This window comes from Dendronephthya gigantea, unplaced genomic scaffold (assembly GCF_004324835.1).
Source record: "Dendronephthya gigantea isolate DGI-Jeju-01 unplaced genomic scaffold, DenGig_1.0 000178F, whole genome shotgun sequence".
Taxonomy (NCBI): Eukaryota; Metazoa; Cnidaria; class Anthozoa; order Malacalcyonacea; family Nephtheidae; genus Dendronephthya; species Dendronephthya gigantea.
The window spans coordinates 160,496-178,154 of record NW_021163188.1 but is presented as its reverse complement, the minus strand read 5'-3'; the positions used below and the strand labels follow the sequence as shown (position 1 = coordinate 178,154).

General features: G+C 36.1%; 4 protein-coding genes across 4 annotated transcripts; 1 reads left to right on the top strand and 3 right to left on the bottom strand.

Annotated features, from left to right (window-relative positions):
- Window positions 1-733: 733 nt before the first annotated feature.
- LOC114538259 lies at window positions 734-3,721 on the bottom strand. Its single transcript, XM_028559411.1, has 8 exons — window positions 3,441-3,721; window positions 2,721-2,792; window positions 2,597-2,644; window positions 2,429-2,487; window positions 2,277-2,358; window positions 2,039-2,167; window positions 1,751-1,957; window positions 734-1,584 (listed from the first exon to the last, which is right to left on the bottom strand). The coding sequence occupies exons 1-8, from the start codon at window positions 3,624-3,626 to the stop codon at window positions 1,165-1,167; spliced, it is 1,203 nt and encodes a 400-aa protein (XP_028415212.1). The 5' UTR covers window positions 3,627-3,721; the 3' UTR covers window positions 734-1,164.
- A 339-nt stretch (window positions 3,722-4,060) lies between these two features.
- On the top strand, window positions 4,061-5,772 carry LOC114538287. Its single transcript, XM_028559442.1, has 9 exons — window positions 4,061-4,094; window positions 4,174-4,249; window positions 4,506-4,545; window positions 4,624-4,690; window positions 4,780-4,850; window positions 5,007-5,040; window positions 5,134-5,241; window positions 5,319-5,418; window positions 5,544-5,772. Exons 2-9 carry the CDS (start codon window positions 4,224-4,226, stop codon window positions 5,755-5,757), a joined length of 660 nt encoding a protein of 219 aa, XP_028415243.1. The 5' UTR covers window positions 4,061-4,094; window positions 4,174-4,223; the 3' UTR covers window positions 5,758-5,772.
- A 128-nt stretch (window positions 5,773-5,900) lies between these two features.
- Window positions 5,901-13,947, bottom strand: LOC114538286 (E3 ubiquitin-protein ligase TRIM37-like). The gene is made up of 31 exons (XM_028559441.1): window positions 13,831-13,947; window positions 13,292-13,402; window positions 13,013-13,050; window positions 12,789-12,846; window positions 12,647-12,708; window positions 12,482-12,569; window positions 12,306-12,374; window positions 12,130-12,183; window positions 11,974-12,012; window positions 11,813-11,897; window positions 11,650-11,717; window positions 11,477-11,542; window positions 11,276-11,385; window positions 11,046-11,127; window positions 10,790-10,866; window positions 10,628-10,698; window positions 10,304-10,365; window positions 10,045-10,142; window positions 9,821-9,884; window positions 9,647-9,707; window positions 9,402-9,548; window positions 9,099-9,268; window positions 8,378-8,571; window positions 7,917-8,236; window positions 7,632-7,775; window positions 7,027-7,405; window positions 6,896-6,954; window positions 6,554-6,751; window positions 6,243-6,455; window positions 6,119-6,170; window positions 5,901-5,992 (listed from the first exon to the last, which is right to left on the bottom strand). The coding sequence occupies exons 1-31, from the start codon at window positions 13,852-13,854 to the stop codon at window positions 5,956-5,958; spliced, it is 3,300 nt and encodes a 1,099-aa protein (XP_028415242.1). The 5' UTR covers window positions 13,855-13,947; the 3' UTR covers window positions 5,901-5,955.
- Window positions 13,948-14,501: 554 nt separating this feature from the next.
- Window positions 14,502-17,584, bottom strand: LOC114538262 (protein phosphatase 1F-like). Its single transcript, XM_028559416.1, has 7 exons — window positions 17,218-17,584; window positions 16,596-16,756; window positions 16,283-16,485; window positions 16,016-16,204; window positions 15,709-15,852; window positions 15,314-15,470; window positions 14,502-15,238 (listed from the first exon to the last, which is right to left on the bottom strand). The coding sequence occupies exons 1-7, from the start codon at window positions 17,406-17,408 to the stop codon at window positions 14,907-14,909; spliced, it is 1,377 nt and encodes a 458-aa protein (XP_028415217.1). The 5' UTR covers window positions 17,409-17,584; the 3' UTR covers window positions 14,502-14,906.
- Window positions 17,585-17,659: the final 75 nt, after the last annotated feature.

Sequence of the window (17,659 nt, the reverse complement as noted above, 5' to 3'; positions counted from 1 at the left end):
ATGAGGTCTTTCAATATTAAAATCTCAAAGACAACGACACAAATCAATTCAGCAGCTAATAACCGCTTAGAAACCTTGACAACACTGAAAAATTTACAGAGATTTCTGGTGTTGATAATGAGGGATTTTGGAACAAAACAATCCAGGAACTGAATCTTCACAATTGCCCAACGAGTAGATAGCGAAAGAGATGTATATATTTATATATATTTAGTTATTTTTTAATTAACAAATAGATTACAATGAACCGTTGTCTGTTCAGTTATAGATACACGGTATGACGTCATATGTGATAAGAACAAAAAAAGTGGCCACGAGCCGCCGGGGCGAGTGGTCACTCTTTTGTTCTTATCACATATGGCGTCATACCGTGTATCTATAACTGAACAGACAACGGTTCATTGTAATCTATTTGTTTTATATAATAAAACTGAAAAAAATCCAAAATTAATTGAATTATTTGTTTGCAATTTAAAAACAAGAAAATTGCTGTGACGTCATTCCGTGCGTCTGTCCTCTTATAGATCATGGCTCTCGACCAATGAAATTGCTTGAATTCTTTACGTTATTATATAATAACAAATATTTAATAGGCTATTTTAATCTTACTGTATATATCATCTAAATATTGTGTTATTTAAACATGTATGAAATTTTATATATATCGAGTGTAATATATTTTCTATTTAATTCGAATTTCAATAATAAAATTAATTGAAACATATAAGCAGGTTTTATTTTATATAATCTTAATTGCTCTGGAATTATAAATAGTTACAAAATTCAACATTTATAGATGATTGAAATGAGATGAAAATCTGAGTCAGCCGCTCTCTGGATAAACAGAGTCTTAGAGTACGAGGGTTCCAAGTTAGATTAAAGAGGAAATCAATTTTTGCAAGTTGTGAGATAATGATCAATATAGCGTTTTGCCAAAAACGTTTTTAACTCTTTAGGTCACAGATATAATCTCTAGAAAATTTTAAATTTTTTTTACAGCAAAACGACTTTAGATTACGGAGTTCGATATGCAGTGCTTGAGTCACCTTGACGAAAAACGATTTCATAAAATTCGCCCGAGAATAATTTAAATACTATCTTACATCTATCCAAAAAAATTATCCCAAGATACCTCTCGATACTAGATATACTCCAAGATATCCATCAAAGATCCATGAAGTCCTCATCTTCCTCATGTATCGGTCCCAGTAACCTCCGTGAAACAGAGGCGTTTCTCTGTTGTTCTGCCAGCTGTCGCCAAGATCTATTTCCTCTGTTGAAATGATTCTTAATCAAACTGAAGCCAGTATTATTGTTTCTTGACGCCATTTTCTCTTTCAAGTAATAATCTCGTTCGTTCCACGGTTTGGTATACACCAAGACAAACACAAGAACGAGGCAGAGAAAGAGAAGGGACGCAACTGCCCACGCGGCGTTGTTCGGGTTGATTGATCGTTTCTCCGGCCGCAAACCATGTTTGATTTTTTGTATTAAATGTTTTTTCAGCTTCTTCGATGACCGACCATTGTCATACACAGAGTTATAATGTTCATTTAGAATGTCCATATCGTCCTCATTAGTGCTCTAATTATATTAATTAATTATCAATTAGAATCGGTTCCGTCAGAGTAATTTTTGGATTAAAATAAAGATTCAAATGAGTTTAGGAATTATTTGGGGGAGTGTTTAAGATCGCGTTGTTAGAAAAATTAGCATTTCTTTAACATCATGATAAAAATAATTAATTTACCTGGCTACGCGTTTTTGGACATAGTTTGCTGTCCAGGGGATCTGATACATATTTTGCTGGATGTAGCAAATTAAAAATGTATCCTCCATTAAGTATCATGTGACTAGCAGGAGCTCTCATTGCATTATTCTTTATCCAAGTTTCACTTGCTGTCTCATTCACCTTTGAATCCGCATAGAATGATGCCCAGGCAACCATTGCAATTGGCTGAAGTCAAGTGATAGAATAAACAGAATAAATATGATCCTGAATATATTTGAAAATCTTGATGGTACCTGGTATACCAACCTGGCTGATATTCAGATGCTCATATGGTGTGACAATGTGCTTCCACATACATTTTCTTGCAATGCTACGCAGTTTGTCAATATTTTCCTTGCTTGTGCATGGATGATACAGAAAGACCACAGCTCCATGCTGGAAAAATAAATTGAAAGAAATGCTTTCACATGATGACATACAGTGAACAAGGAATTGAGCTTTCAACCCAGTGTTCTGCAAGCAATATTTTAGTGAAAATACTTACCTGTAGTAAATGAATCCACTGGGATATTGGAAGGTAACTATAATCACCATATTTTGGTAATTGAATCAAAATTTTCTTATTCCTGAATGATGCAAACATCAATTTAATGAAATATACAAGTGCAAAACTGAACCATCAACATAAGAACTTACTCATTACGCAGTTGGGTTGGCCTTTTACAATGCAAAGGATTTAAATGGCAAACATATGGCTAAAGGAATTGGACACATAAATTGAGTTATGCAATATTCTTAGTTAAGAAAATTCAAAGCAAGTTATTCTACACTTGTTGCAAAGAACTATTATTTTAAAATGCTTACATCATTATCAGTGTAATATACATAGACACTTGTGTTGGCATAATGCTTCTAAAATAAAACAAACAGAGAAATTAGGCTGCTACTCAATATCACAAGTACACACTGTTGTGGCCTAATGTCCTACCTTTTGATTCTTCAAATGAATGTCAGTACAGTTCCAAGTTTTATTGATATGTCTGGTTGGATAAGAGGAAATCTAAAATGTCAAAATCACTTTATAACAACTGTTATATAACCGAGCCAATATGAGTGTAATATTCAGGAAATTGGTTCCCTGGGTTCATCCCCACAAGGTGATGAACAATCATTATCACTTTAGCCAGGATACATGTCAATTTTAACAGCAAATTTTAGCTGTGTTCGCACATAAAATTCTCAGGATTGACATCATGTCAATACAAAACACTAGCTGCAACAATAGTTCATATTTCACGAAGTTTTGACCAAATTACACACGCGTTAGCCACATTTAAATTTCGTATTTTGTGTCTTAAATATTAATGTGACTTGCAAACAAGCTGCCGTCTTCTGCTTGCTAAAAAAACCCTCAATTTTCCTGTTTGAAAAACATTGGATTATTCTCAATACTAGACTATGTTTCTTTACTGCACTAGCATATTAAACTGCTTTTCCAAATTTTAAATTAGTTTTGCTGTATCACTGACAAACCGCAACACACAAGCAAATATATTATTGTATCCAATTATTTATATAGCAAATAATTTTAAAAACCCATCCCTACATTTTAGGCAGCAGTTTCCCCCTAGAAATACTAAAATAAAAAATATGGATTCTTGGTTTTACATCCTTAAAATAAATAGCACATAACTAGAAGAGATTTTACCGTAGGACGAGGTTTATCTTGTGTTTTTGGTTCCGTCAGCTGTGCAGGAAGCACTTTTGATGTCGGAAAACCATGCTCAGAATTACTTCGATTTAGCGCAATTCCTGCTGTTAGACACCGCGTAAGAAAGAGAAAAGAGAGAGGAAGTAGTGTCTTCCCAAGAAAATCTGCTCTAAGTTCACCCATTAGTGAATTTATTTAAAGAAATCGACCACAACATAACGTCGGCGACTCATTTTGCGTATTAGTATTTCTGTATCTCTGAGACCTCTCTTCGTGGCTGACACGAAGGACCACTTTAAAACACGCGGGAACAAACAAAAACATCATAAGTTTGAAGGAAGATTTTGAGAAAATTACTTGCTGTAATGTTATCTGCGTTAGACAATATTCTCGATTTCATATTTCGAGCAAGTATAAGGAAGTTTTTCTCGTAAACTGTTCTTGTAAAGATAATCAGACACCCTGGAAGAGGAATGAAGACGTGGCGCGTGGTGTCCACGAATGCTGAGTAGTATACTATTTGGAGAATATGTGGGCTGTTATCAGAAGTACTTTCCTATAAAATATGTTAACTTTTCATATTCAAAATTGGCATTTATTCATAGAAAAATGATCGCATATTTCCATTTCCGTGGATACAAAACTTGCATGGTATGAAATTAGACTATAGAGAAGTCATAATTATGGAGGATCTTGCAGCAGTTGCATGAATGTTTATACTTTTATTTAGATGACACGAAACCCTCACCATTTCTCCACAAATTGTTGGGCTTTTTCATTATGAATAAAATCCTTAATAATGTCAAGTAAGTTGTTTGAAATGTTTTGTTGGTTTCAGTCAAACATTGACAGGCCTCTCAGATATTTATGGTTGGCATAAAGGTTAACAATCGTCAATCAATGCACTCTGGTGGAGTTCTCTGGTAGTTATATGGTTATATGATTGTCGATTGATAACTGGTCAAGTTGCTCAGGCTGTTAGAAATGTGATTATTCTTCTTGTTCATCAAATGCGAGGCAGTTGTATTCTGATGGACATCTTATTTAAAAATGTTTTTATAGTGCACCATTCAATAAGCAAGAATTCTTAAAAGGAACACAGGTATACAGATCCATTCTCAGATGTAATTTGCCAATGGTTAAATAGATTACCAATTATTTATATATATGCTCATTTTAGCTTGCTGTTGGTGCTGTTTCAAATGCAATCTCAACCAAAGATGTAACAAGACTTCAAGAAATGATGGGTGAAGACTAATAGAAAACTAATATTTATATCTTTCTAACTTTCTTTCGTTTTATTTGTGCTAATTTTAAAACATTCTGCATTCTTCAGGCACACGTCTCAGCCAGTGTTACAAGAATGCTTTTTTTACCTTGTCAGAAAACAAACAAAAGTTAAACCTTGTATGTGCGAGGGAAGCAAGTTTGATTAGAAAGTCTCCTTTCAAAATGCAGAACTATCTTCCTCCTTTTCTATTTTCACTTTCATCATTTTGGTGTCTGCTTGAGCATCCACTTTTTCTGTGATGGGCCCTCATTATATCTGCCTATTTTTTCCAGGAATTGGAGGAAACAAAAGTAATTGACATTACAGGTAAAAAATTGAATCGAATGACTCAAGCCCACAGTAACAACTATGATATATATATATCGATTCATTTCTTACTTACTAACAAATTCTTTGAAGGTGTTAAATCCATATTTGGAAAGGCAGATCCTTCAGATAAGCATATCCTAAGAGTTTGTGGCCAAGAAATTGTTGGAAGTAAAACAAAACTTCAAACTGTTATGGAAGGTCATTCACATTCCTACCTTTAAAAAATTGTATTTTATTCGAAGAGCCACAATTAAAAATTACATCTTCGTTTATAGAGAGTAATTCTCCTTGGGATGACTCAAAAGATATTGGAGCAGACGCAGCTAAACTTGGAGTAACTTTTCAGATTAATGTTAAATTTAAAACCCTTGAAAGGTTTGTGTTAGTGAATTCTCTTCACTTCCTTCACCTAGACCTGTCTGCTACTTCATTCACATAAGAAAGGTATTCAGAAAATATAACAGAAAGACCTTGATTCAATCTTTTTCACCTTATTTTAGATTTTCCATCTGTTCAAGTGGAACAAACGAGGTAATTTCTGGCTCTAATGAACTTCAACAATGCTATCATGTCTGGACGTTTGAAAGTTTCGTTGATTGGCTGACATTTGACAGAGAAACGAACGAAAGTTATCCTATATCATGGCAAATATCAGATATGGACAAATTTATTGAAACAAACTTTCCTGACAACTCACCTGATACAATAATATAAATAATACAATATTAAATATTTTCATATTCTATTGGGAAGAAAATATTTACATGCACTTACAAATTTACATCAACTCTTAACAAAAAACTTTTTTCTACCTTTTTAGAATTATTTCAGAAATATATTAAGTTATAATAGTGGTAGTCTATGGTTTTATCATTCACACCTCTGTAGTATGACCTACATGATCAATTCTCCTCAGATCACACTTGCGGAGTTGTTATTTTCTTGTGATCTGGGACAGAAGAAGAAAATGAATGTCTGTAATAGTGTAATATTCGTTTTGAGGCTGAAATGAGAATAGTTGGATTATCCCAGTAGATGGGATGCTGTTTGTTAAAGTCAAAGTAAAATTACTCACCCATCATTTTGTGGACTAGCTCCATTCTCCTCGTTAAGACGATGAGTCATCTCTGAATTTTCAAGAAGAAAATACTACATTAGCTCCTTATTAACCTGATTTGAGGAAAGATTGTAATTAATACCTGTATTACTTGCATCCAAAGGATGGTTTTCAACTTGTATTCTCATGGCAGAAAGGTTTTGTAAGAACTCTCGTAGCGGCGGTGTTGGTCTTGATGTTGTGTTTGATGATGTTGCGATGTTGTGTTGCGGTGGATCTTCATCATCCTCACTCTCGCTTGTGTCTGGGCATCTGAGACTCAGATGTTTTTGGAACTTCGTCTTACGACGGGCATCTGTCAAGAAAAAATGAACACAAGAAGGTTTGCACAATGGACGTTGTAGGTTCATCGTATTTGTAAGCTTCTAGATAAAGGTAGTTTAGTTCACCAACCACTGTCATCATCTCCAAATGCTTTAGCGTAGTCTCTGTCCAAGGTGATGCATCGTGGACCCAAGGCTTTGTTGCTGCACCTCAAAGCCGAGTTCATACTTGGACATATACAACCTTCTTTATCGTTCAGTTTGTTCTTCAATGAATAATTCTGAGTTCTTTTCATTTCCTCGAGAACTTTCGATGTCCGCTGTAGACCTGAAGGAAAACGGATGAACATTCTTCACATCTCAATCTCTCCAATCAATGGCTCCATTTCTTGGTGTTTTTAACATAACTTAACACCATAACTGATCGCTGTTATTCTTCAAAGATTCTATCAGGTTGACTAACAATACCCACCTTCCCGTTCAAGGCTGTCAGCACACGTTTCCTCTTGTGTGTTTGAATCAACTGAAGAACTGTTGGGTATAAAATATTAGACTTGATGATTGCATAATCCATTTTTGTTGTACACCTCTCACATCACTTACCTGGAGACATAAAAGTCATCAATAGTTCTATTTGTTAAATTCTTTGTCTTATGAGATCGTCTTTTACTGGATGATTTTCCTCGAGTTTTGCTCGAAGCAGAAGAAGGAGTATCGCTCAAACTCGTATTCTCAACTAGTTTCTTCAATTGAAATGGTTTGGCTTGGTATACGTCAGGATTATCTTGTGCATTTTGCAATGCCTCAGACATCATCACAGTCTCACTGCTGCTGGTCTGAGCAACAGAAGAACTCGTTGGCTGACTATCAGGACTAGAAGGAAAGCCAGAGCGACTTAGTGATGTGGGTGAGCTTGTTGGTTGAACGCTGCTAGTAGGGCTGCTTGCATCGCTGCTTTTGGACACTCCGTATCTTCGAGGACCTGAAAATGTTGTCACGATATTTTAGGACAAACATTATTGTATTCTCAATAGAGTGAAAACTTACACCACTTGACACCCTCCCCCCTTTTTTCTTCCATTCTAACTACCTCCCCTCTTTCTTTCTTGCTACGGCCCTGATCTTAGAATCAAACAGGGGGAATCTCTTTCTAATGAGAGTGAGGCTAAAGTCAAATCTAGCAATCATCTCGTATGCACTTGGCTTACCTTGCGAGCCTGAGTGGTTTCCTCCTGCAAGCTCTGATAGTTGCACTTGCCGTTTTCTCAACTCTCTCTCCCACTTATTTCGCATGATTTTTGCCCAGCGGCTGTTTCTTGGAATGTTTGGAGGAAGGAATGGAAGAAATGGATCTGAAGAAATAGAATTCACGCATGAAACAACTGATCGTTGATTGACTGGATTTAGAGAGCGTTGTGTTGAATGAAAGACTACAGTTGAGCAACGATATCGCAGTTAAACCGTCCCTGTCAAAGAAGTATCAAAAGTCATACCATCAGGGCTTAGAGGTTTCGTTAACGGGTCCTCCTTTTCCTCACGCTTTTGACGCGACATTTTTTGCGCTGCACTTTTCTTCGTGTGTTTCGACGAGTCACAGGTTTCCAGTCCTAAATTATCCAACAACGCACGCTCTTCCTCGTCAATCACGAGTTCCCCAGCACTTAACACGGCATCGACGTCATATTCCGGGATATTCCGAAGACGAGGCGGAGGTGTTGCTCCCAGAGCGATGTGATTTAGCTGAAAATCTGCTGCCTCAGGCTTTGTCCAACCCCAGGGATTCTCAACGGTCGCCTCTCTGACCCATCGTAAACTGATAGGAAGAACACAGACAAGTATGTTAGTTACCAGAGCCCAGATTGCGGAAACGTTAGAATTACCATCAGGAAGGGACTCAAAGGTAGCGGGAGTGGGAGTCAGATCTAAACAGCGCTGTTATATTTAATAAAATAACCTTAGAGCTTCAGGTTTTGAGAATGTCCGCAGCCAGTGCTCGCCATAACTTTGTTCATTTGATGAAATTACTTGTGATCCATCAGATGGTCCACTTGGCGTATTTCTTTCAACCTTTTTCTTTGTTTCATCAGATTCCTTCTCATCTTTTGCTCCACATTCTTCTTGTTCATTCACCCAATCTTCTTCAGGAACCTGAACAAAAACAAACTCGTTCACGCCTCTGTAAACTCGACGACATAAAGACAGCGGATTTCAGGCAAAAAGAAATAATTAAAGATGTTGATCCTCTATGTTTGTGTAGCTCTGAGAAGGACTGTTGTTGTTGGCGGTGTGATGAATGACGTTTCCACCACCTGAGGATAGTCATCTTCATAGAAATCATTCAATATTAAACGAGGCCTTGATAATTCCTCATATCCTGCGAGAACCGAATTCAATAATTGTTTTATTATTTATTTGCAAAAATTTTGGGCTTAGACTAAACGCTTGCGTTGTAGACAAGGAGACATATGTGACGTCATACCGTGCAATTTTTTTCATATCTGACGAAGTGACGTCAAACGTGCAATAATTTTTTTCATATCCGACGAAGTGACGTCACTGTCCAAATTTGGGCAGCTGCCGAGCGGATATGACGATTTCGCCAACAGCTGCTGGCCAATCAAAACTCTTGACTCATTTTCAATAAATAATAAAACAAGTTATCGTTGATTACGTACCTCGCTATCATCTGCAAGTTCAGAGTCTCCTAATAAACCAGATTCCTCTAAAGTCTCATCATTCGTGTGATCAAGTAGTGGCCCTTCATCTTCCTCGCTGTCCTCACTATCGTCACTGGAGTGATCGCTACACTCTTCTTCACCTCCCTCGTTTGTCTGAGAGATTTGACCTGAAAGCCACGTAGACCTCGTTAAAGACATAGATCACTACTCTCTCTCTAGAGTTTCATCTACATGACGTTCCTCGTACCCGCTGTAACCAAGGTCCCACGCCTCACGGACGAATATTTCTTAAACACTCACCAGTGGCACTTTCAACATCAATAGCAATCGACTGTGTTGTTTTAGGTCTTCCAGAGGCGGTTACTTTCGATGGAAATATTTTGCTTGGTGTAGGCTCAGCTTCAGGCTCTTCAAATGTCTGTTCCAATAACGAGCCATGACTATAATCTAAAATTCAGAAAATACAGTCAATACCTGGCCACACCTTGGAGAAATGCCAGGGCGATGTAACACACTTTTGACATGTATTAAAAAGTGAAATGTACCCAGCAATCCAGGAGCAGGTGATGGATTTGTATTATTCTTTGCTAGTTCTTCCATCAGACGCTGTAAGATCAAAGATAAACAAACAATATTGGCAAATGAAGATCTTGTGTTATTCTTTTACGACAAACTATCATAGACAAAAATATCATAGGACATATAAGTGATAAAACCACCTCTTTTAATCTTTCGATCTGTTGAAGATGTTGTTTCTTTATAGCAGCTTCTTTCTGTATATACCTAGAAAATACAGTTTGAAAAGTAAAAGTAAATCTCAATGATCTCTTTATCGAGCAGTTTTGGGATCTCAATGATCAGGGACCATCAACATCGTGTCTGTAGATATGAGTTTGGGTGTGAAAATTGAAACCAGCTAAGGCTCTGTTGAAAACATTCATACCATTTCTGCTCCTGGCTGTTTTGAAAGTATGTTGGCGCTCTGACGTGAAATCTCAGTATCAGAGTGTCGTTGGTCATATTGAGGTAACCTTCATCCGCCTAAAGGTCATGTAAAGTACTTTAATATAAGAAAAACACGCGAGTTAGGATTGTCAAATGCTCTTCTAACTGAGCTACTAGGTAAAGACGGTTCGAATACGTGATATTTCCTTAGGCGAGCTCATGCCTGAGCAATCGTAGAGAACAGTTTTTATACTAACCAGAAGATCAAGACGGAAGAACCTGTTGTAACCCCAGCACTCGCCCACCTCAAACTCTGATGCTGCAATTTAAAGAATCAAAAATATTATCCCCCTGTGTACCCACGAGCTTCACTCACATCAACATGAGAGTTTTCAACTAAAATGGGGACTCTCCTTTCACAACATTATCCACCAACATCCATCTATATCAACCTCAGTTCTCCTTATATCCTATAACTCTTCTTCGACTGATACAGAGAAGTTTAAACAAGTCTTATACAATCAGTTGACTGGTCAATAGTCCCACAGTTAAGCTAACTCGCATATTACACGTTCTCTTACCAAACTCTCGTATGATATTCTTGCTTGAATTAGGAGACGAATGGTGGACTAGTTCAATACGATATTCATATCTAAAAAATGAATCACCGTTCCTCAGTATTAACCTGATGTCATATCTCAATAATATTAAGACAGGCCTGATAATTATGCATCATGACTTACTTCGCTGGATCTGGAAGTCCTTCATACAACTCCAGAAATATAGAAAGATAGTTTCCTCGCACAACACCATTGCCATCCTAAAAAGGATATTTTAAACCATTTTGAAGTATTTTCAACACCATCAGAAATAAATCAATGTACTGGTATGATATGATATGATAATTCATTGTATGGTTACGATGAGAACGAGATAAGTTTCTGACTTGTTTTCTGTTTGTTTCACATAAAATACCGATTTCAAGAATGGTAAACTTACAGGATACACTTTAAGTCTCCAACACAAACCATTCACCTCCAAACAGTCGCTGTAGACAGGATCTGCTTTTCTCCTCACAGAACTAGAAAACAAATTTATATTTCATATTTATTTCCAAACAGGCTCCAGCCTTGTAACAGTCTAACAATGAAAATATTTTATTAGAACTTCTTGAAGTGCAACTCACTACAAACATAACCTAATGCTCCAATTTTTTTTAAAGGTTTTACCTAAAGTTTGTGATACAGAATGTACTTGTTTCAAAGAGTGGCACAATTTCACTTGTGAAATCTGCTGGAATAGGTGGACTGACAAATGAACCAATTGGTTTCTTATGGATCTACAGTTAAAATATACAATGTCCCACAATTATCAAGGAAATCTTAAGTATATAAAAGCAACAGGAAACATAGAAAGTTATAACAGCAAACCTCATTGAATTTAACAAGAAGATCACCAGTGTTTGTTATCAGTTCGCTTTTAGAGCAGGAATGAAGCTATATGAATAAAAAATATGTATCATGCAATCACTAAATTGTGTAATTTCTAAATTATGTAAGTCCATGCATGGTGAGTCAACATGTAGAATATTGTCTAATCTGACCTGATCTTCAACTTCTTGTAGGTGAGACTCCAATAATTCTGTTTCGTGGATCAAAGAATTCTTTTGACCTGAAGTTAAATAAGAGACTTTTTAGTCTAAATGGAGAAATGCAAGAAATGTGACTTCACATCCAAAAATGTTGAATGTTGTAAATAAAATATACCCATGAGAACAAGCAGTTTGCTCTTCAACTGTGAGTCCAATCTTGCAATCATGAGTTCAACAGCATTGTGAATTTCACGAACACGCTGTCAATTAAAACATGACAAAGACTTTAAAAACTTTTCTTTCTTGAACAATTTTCATTTCGCAGCAATTTCGTACCTCTTCTTTGCCTTCCCTCAGACTCTCAACATTTCTTTCCTATTGTAAAGTATTTAAACATTCAGTAAACAGTGCAATGAAGGTCCATGTTAACAGACCAAAAGCTTTGCAGTATTTCAACAAAGTTGATTAAAAATGATCATTAAGTGAACTTACAACTTCTTGAACAAGGCTGATTAGTTCCATGAGTCGTCGCCTTAACGATGCCACCTAATGGGCAACAATATTTGTAATAACATCCTCCTTAGATTGGCTATTGATTTTGGCATAATAAGCTAAGATGGATTTGAATCAACAGACTGAGCTACCAATACAATAATTACTGTCTTTACCTCATCAGTGACCAGTGAAACATGTTGATCATAGACTTCATCCAGCTGTTTAAAACTATGCCCAGAATGCTACAGAATAATACCATTTCAATTGTAAATTTTTTCAATTAAATTTCAAGTATTCCACCCTGAGTAATTTTGTGATGATTTCCAAGGAGTTCTGTCATGCAACTCACCTGGCCTGCCCATAATGCACACTGATGACAAATACAAATCTTGCAAGTGCAACAGAAAACACTTAGTTTTTCATTGTGCTCTTTACACCTAAAAAATAAAATTGGTGCTGCAAGTTAGTTTGATTTCAATCAACTATTCATTTGTTTTATTTGTTCAATCTTTACCAATCTTTCTCCTGTTTAACAGCTGGTCTTGCCTGAGCTTGCTGTTGAAGCGATGTCAGCCTCTGTTGGAAAATGACTCTGTCAATACTATTATTACATATCGAAACTATTGTCAATACAGTGACAACTTGGATAACAGCACCTGAGTAATATCTTCCACCCAACGACAATGAACCATCTCTGACAACTGTAGTGTTCCTCTAATAAATATGACGAAGTTTGAAATAACCAAGTGTTTTCCGTGGAAATTATGTGAAAATTTTCGTTGAAATAAATCCAAATATAATAAACCAATTATATTGTAATTTATTGTATCTACCTTTTATCTTATACCATCATAAAACAAAGCCTAGAACTTTAACCTACCTACAATGTGGACAAGTTGACCTTTCAGCCATCCATCTCTGAAGCACAAAAATATATATTTCAACCCAAGATGAAGTAATGTTGTTGTTTTTTTTACTACGTCTATCAGGGGGCAGTTATTCCCCTCTGTTATGAGAAGAAGGATAAGAGGATATAAATGAAATTTGGGGGGATAATCAAGAATCAATGACCCTTGCAATCCATACCCTGTCACTCCAAGAGTGAGTGTAAAGATTCTGGTTGACTCTTTTTTATTAGATTTCTATTATAAAACAGTACCTGAATACATGCCGAGCAACAAAGTTTAGAGCAATGTGGGCACATGCGAGCATCTTGTAATTTCTCCATACAAATGAAACAGCGAAAGCATCGAAATACTTCGCTGAGGACCTGACAATTTAAATTGTTTGAATATTAATAAAATGTGATCGTAATGCATTATCTTACTTTACTTTTGCTATATATTGTGGTCAAACATGATGTTATCAGAGAAAATATTGATAGTACTTTTTATTACACATATTAGTGATAGTCTGAGCTTAAACTGCTTAATATTACGATGAAAAATCTAGCCATTCTTCTCTGCTCTTTAACGTAATTGTATATTATACATTATTAAAAGATATACTGGATTATAGATCTTAAAATGGGTTATACTAACTTACTGTTAAAACTAGAGTTTGACAATTAAAGTGGAAAAAACAACTCTTATTTATATATAAACAATACTTCGGCTAACTTTTTTGGGTTTTCAAGCCTAACCTCTCCAAAATTTTACCTACTTTAGATGTCCACCTTGTAAAAAAAAGAAAGAATACCTTAACGCCTTCCTTCTTATCCATGATTCAAAATATTTTGCCAAAGCCGAGACCCTGCAGAGTTTTATTACGTGATAGAGAAACTAACAACTACTTCAAGTGATCCGCCATTTTGAACTGACCGCGCATGGACTAGAGCGAGTATTTAAAGACCATAATTTGACCCTAGGGGGGGGGGTGGTGACTGGGGTGTCATCGATGGTGAAGTTCGAGGGTAAAGATATTATTAGTCTTGCTCAGTGAGCTCCACCACCATCGTGAACCTATATATGTACATTTTAATGCAGGAATGTTGTTGAATGTTGCAAGTTATGCGCTTGCATTTTGCTCACTTGGTGAACCAGTTGATATAAACAACCCAAACCTTCACTGTGGTACTTCCACCTCATTTCACCTTATCTCAGTTAGCCGAGTTAGCCTCACCTATAAACATCACAAAACTCACCTTACTTCACCACACCTGACCTCACCTCACTTCACAACACACCTGACCTGACTTCACAAACTACCTTACTTCACTACACCTGACCTCACCTCACTTCACCTTACCTCACTTCATACCTTCACCTTACTTCACCACAGTCCACACCTGACCCCTCCAATTCTACACCACAAGCTCACTTATCAATCAGTTTTCCCAGTTTATATGCAGCCAAAGATTTCAGTGAAACTATGTTTTAAAAACAAATGTCAATGGATATACCACATAGATTACTTACTATTTACATGGTGTGTTTAAGAAAAATATTTATATTGTTTCATCACCATGCAAAACTACAAAATTGTGTCCTTTCCCAGTCTCATTCCAAACATCTCCGGTAATCAACAGCAAAATTGAAAAGGAATCATGCACCTGCAGTTAGCCTCATGCTCTCTTGAAATCCACTGCACAGATCAATATCTATTTTCAATTTTGGTTTTGATTACTGAAGATGGTCTGTATTGCCACAAGGGCAGATCATATCTGTAACAAATCGTATTATGACAAATGTTTCTTAGAATAACATCAAGGCTGAAAGATCTCTTGTGTCTATCACAGAGCAGATCTTATATATGTACATTTTAATGCAGGATACCTAATTTTCTATCATTTTCTCTTCACCATGCCCCTGTTCTGTGCCTCCAGGAGTTTCCACAGATTTCTTTTCCCCAGTTCCTTCGCTAGCACTCTCAGCTGCTGCGGTCTTTGGGGCTTCTTCACCGACAGTTCTATGACAATCTAAGAATACAACTATTACACTAACATTATCTGTTGAGCCATGTTCAATTGCGCGATCCACAAGAAATTTAGCAACAGAAGAACGACTGCCACCACTGGATAAATGATCTTGCACCATTTTGATGACCTCAGGAGCTGCGATTGTATCCCACAATCCATCACAGCCCAAAATAAGGTATTCCTCATCACCTAAATGAAGGAGGATCATTCAGCACAAACAGGATGATATACTGATGTATGCTAGGTACTGAAGCCATGAGCTACCTTCAAGATCAAATTCTCGTGTATCAGGATCAGCTGAAACATATGGTTTGTGATCTTTATCTCCGATAGATCTTGATACAGCAATATTTCCATTCACACGCCAATCTCCTATCCATATGACACACCCACCCAGATCTTCAATACGTTTTCGTTCATCCTGAACAGATATATTTATAGCCATATTAGATAATGCAATTAGGAATTACAAATTATATAATCAAAAATTATGAATTATACAATTAAGAATTATACAATTAAGAATTATACAATTAAGAATTATACAATTAAGAATTATAAAATTATGAATTATACAATTAAGAATTATAAAATTAGGAATTATAAAATTAAGAATTACATAATTAAGGATTTTAGAGGGAAACATGGCAAATTGTTACCTTTCTGTTTGGTTTATGCGGCTGCATCAATTCAACTGCTTGTCCTTGCTTGCACAGTGATATTTGAGAATCCCCCAACCATCCTATGTTTAGTGTGTTACCCTTCAACATTGCTACAACACCTGTTGTTCCAGCACGTAAGTTCTAAAACGTATTTGAAAGAGTATGACAAATTAATTGATAGACAACATTAAAAGTTCCTTATCTAGTAGTTCTGCAGGGCAACATTAATTGTTTTATTATGGTGTTACTTCTGCATATACATTCATGACTAAATTGCTTCTCCTATTATTCATTACAACATTACCTCATTTTTTGCTTTCTCTGTGAAATGTTTGTCTGTGGAAAGGAAGGCTTTGGACAAAGCCTCATCCAGATCAGTAGTAAACTCATCTTGCTTTGCAATGTTGTTATGAAAATGAGCAACTGTGTAATTTGCACAATCAACACCCCCATGACCATCAAACACAGCAAAATAAGCCTGGCTAGGAAACTCCTAGAAATAAAGGTTGTGTTGAAGCTAAATTTGCACAGGATCTCCAAGGCTAACAGAATAGATCTTCAAAAACTATACCTCATTTAAACCAAAAAGATTGTTGAATTCAGTGATAACCATATGTCTATCCTCCATTCTCCTTCTTGTATTTTGTGTTGAATGACTGTAAACCTCGTATGTATTTCTAGATTTATACAGTGTTGGCATACTCTCTTTCCACATCTTACAAACATCATGAACTGCATTGATAGTTGCAATTGCCAATTTACCACAGTTCACAGCTAAGCAAATTTAAAAGATTTTACTATAATTGCATGTAAAAGAAACTTGCCTGGAGTACAAGTATGGTTCATAGAATGCTTATCGTCTATAAACATGAGAATTAACTAACCTTTTATATTTTTTCTCGGGATTTTTGATTCATCTTCTTCGTCCGAATCAGTTTTTTTATCAAATACAGAGATCTCTTCCTCGAATGACTGAAGATCTTGTTTTAGTAGTTTCACAATAGTCTGGTGTGCAGCTGTTGTTGCCACTATTTCTGGAGCACCACTGTCAAACAAGACAACAAAAGAAATCAGTATAGTCTTGCTGCAATTTAAGTCAAATTTTGAGACCTTTTAAACATATTTCCACCTCAAGCCTGTTATTTGCTTCTTTTGCCCACAAACTTTAACATTTTATTCTGTTTTACAACAGATAATCTCACATGCCTACAAATGGGTTAGCAATATGTTGTTGTTGTTAACTCATTCTAAGGAATGTGACAAATATTACACAACTCAGCAACTTTTTAAGTTTCAGGTTGCTAAGGGCTAAAATGAACGAGTTTCGCTTAGAAAATAGGTATAATAAATAAACTATAGAATATCCGGTTCATGAACCTCATGTGTATGCGAAAAGCAGTATAATAAATGCACATAAAAGTCATAATTTGTAATTAAAAATACACCAAACTAACGACATTTGCTTAATTATTTCACACAGATCTGCCTTTCACTTTCGTTAATTACCTGTTTCGTAGATACTCCAAAGCGATGTACAGACATTCCCCTTCGATTTCATCCTTTGAACAATGCAGTGAAGTTGACTGTTTCGGTAAACTTTCAACACTTTCATAAACTATACCACCACACTTCTCCACAAACGAAATGATGAATTCTTTGGCAGCATTCTGTTCCGCGACGGATACTTTCTCACTCATTGCAAAATATCCAAATTAAACGACGAATAAACAACAATTTTCATAAATAGTATCCTAATGCACAATATGCTAAACTCGATGTCACGCTTTTAATCGTTCTCAAGTGGAAAAAATGACAAGAAATTAGTTTTTAAAGCAAAATCATATGAAAAATATCACTTGACTTCGTTTATTAATGGTGTACAATTTTGGGCGTGGCCGCGTGGGTATCTCGTGAACCCACGCGTGATGTCTTCGGGGACAAACGTGTG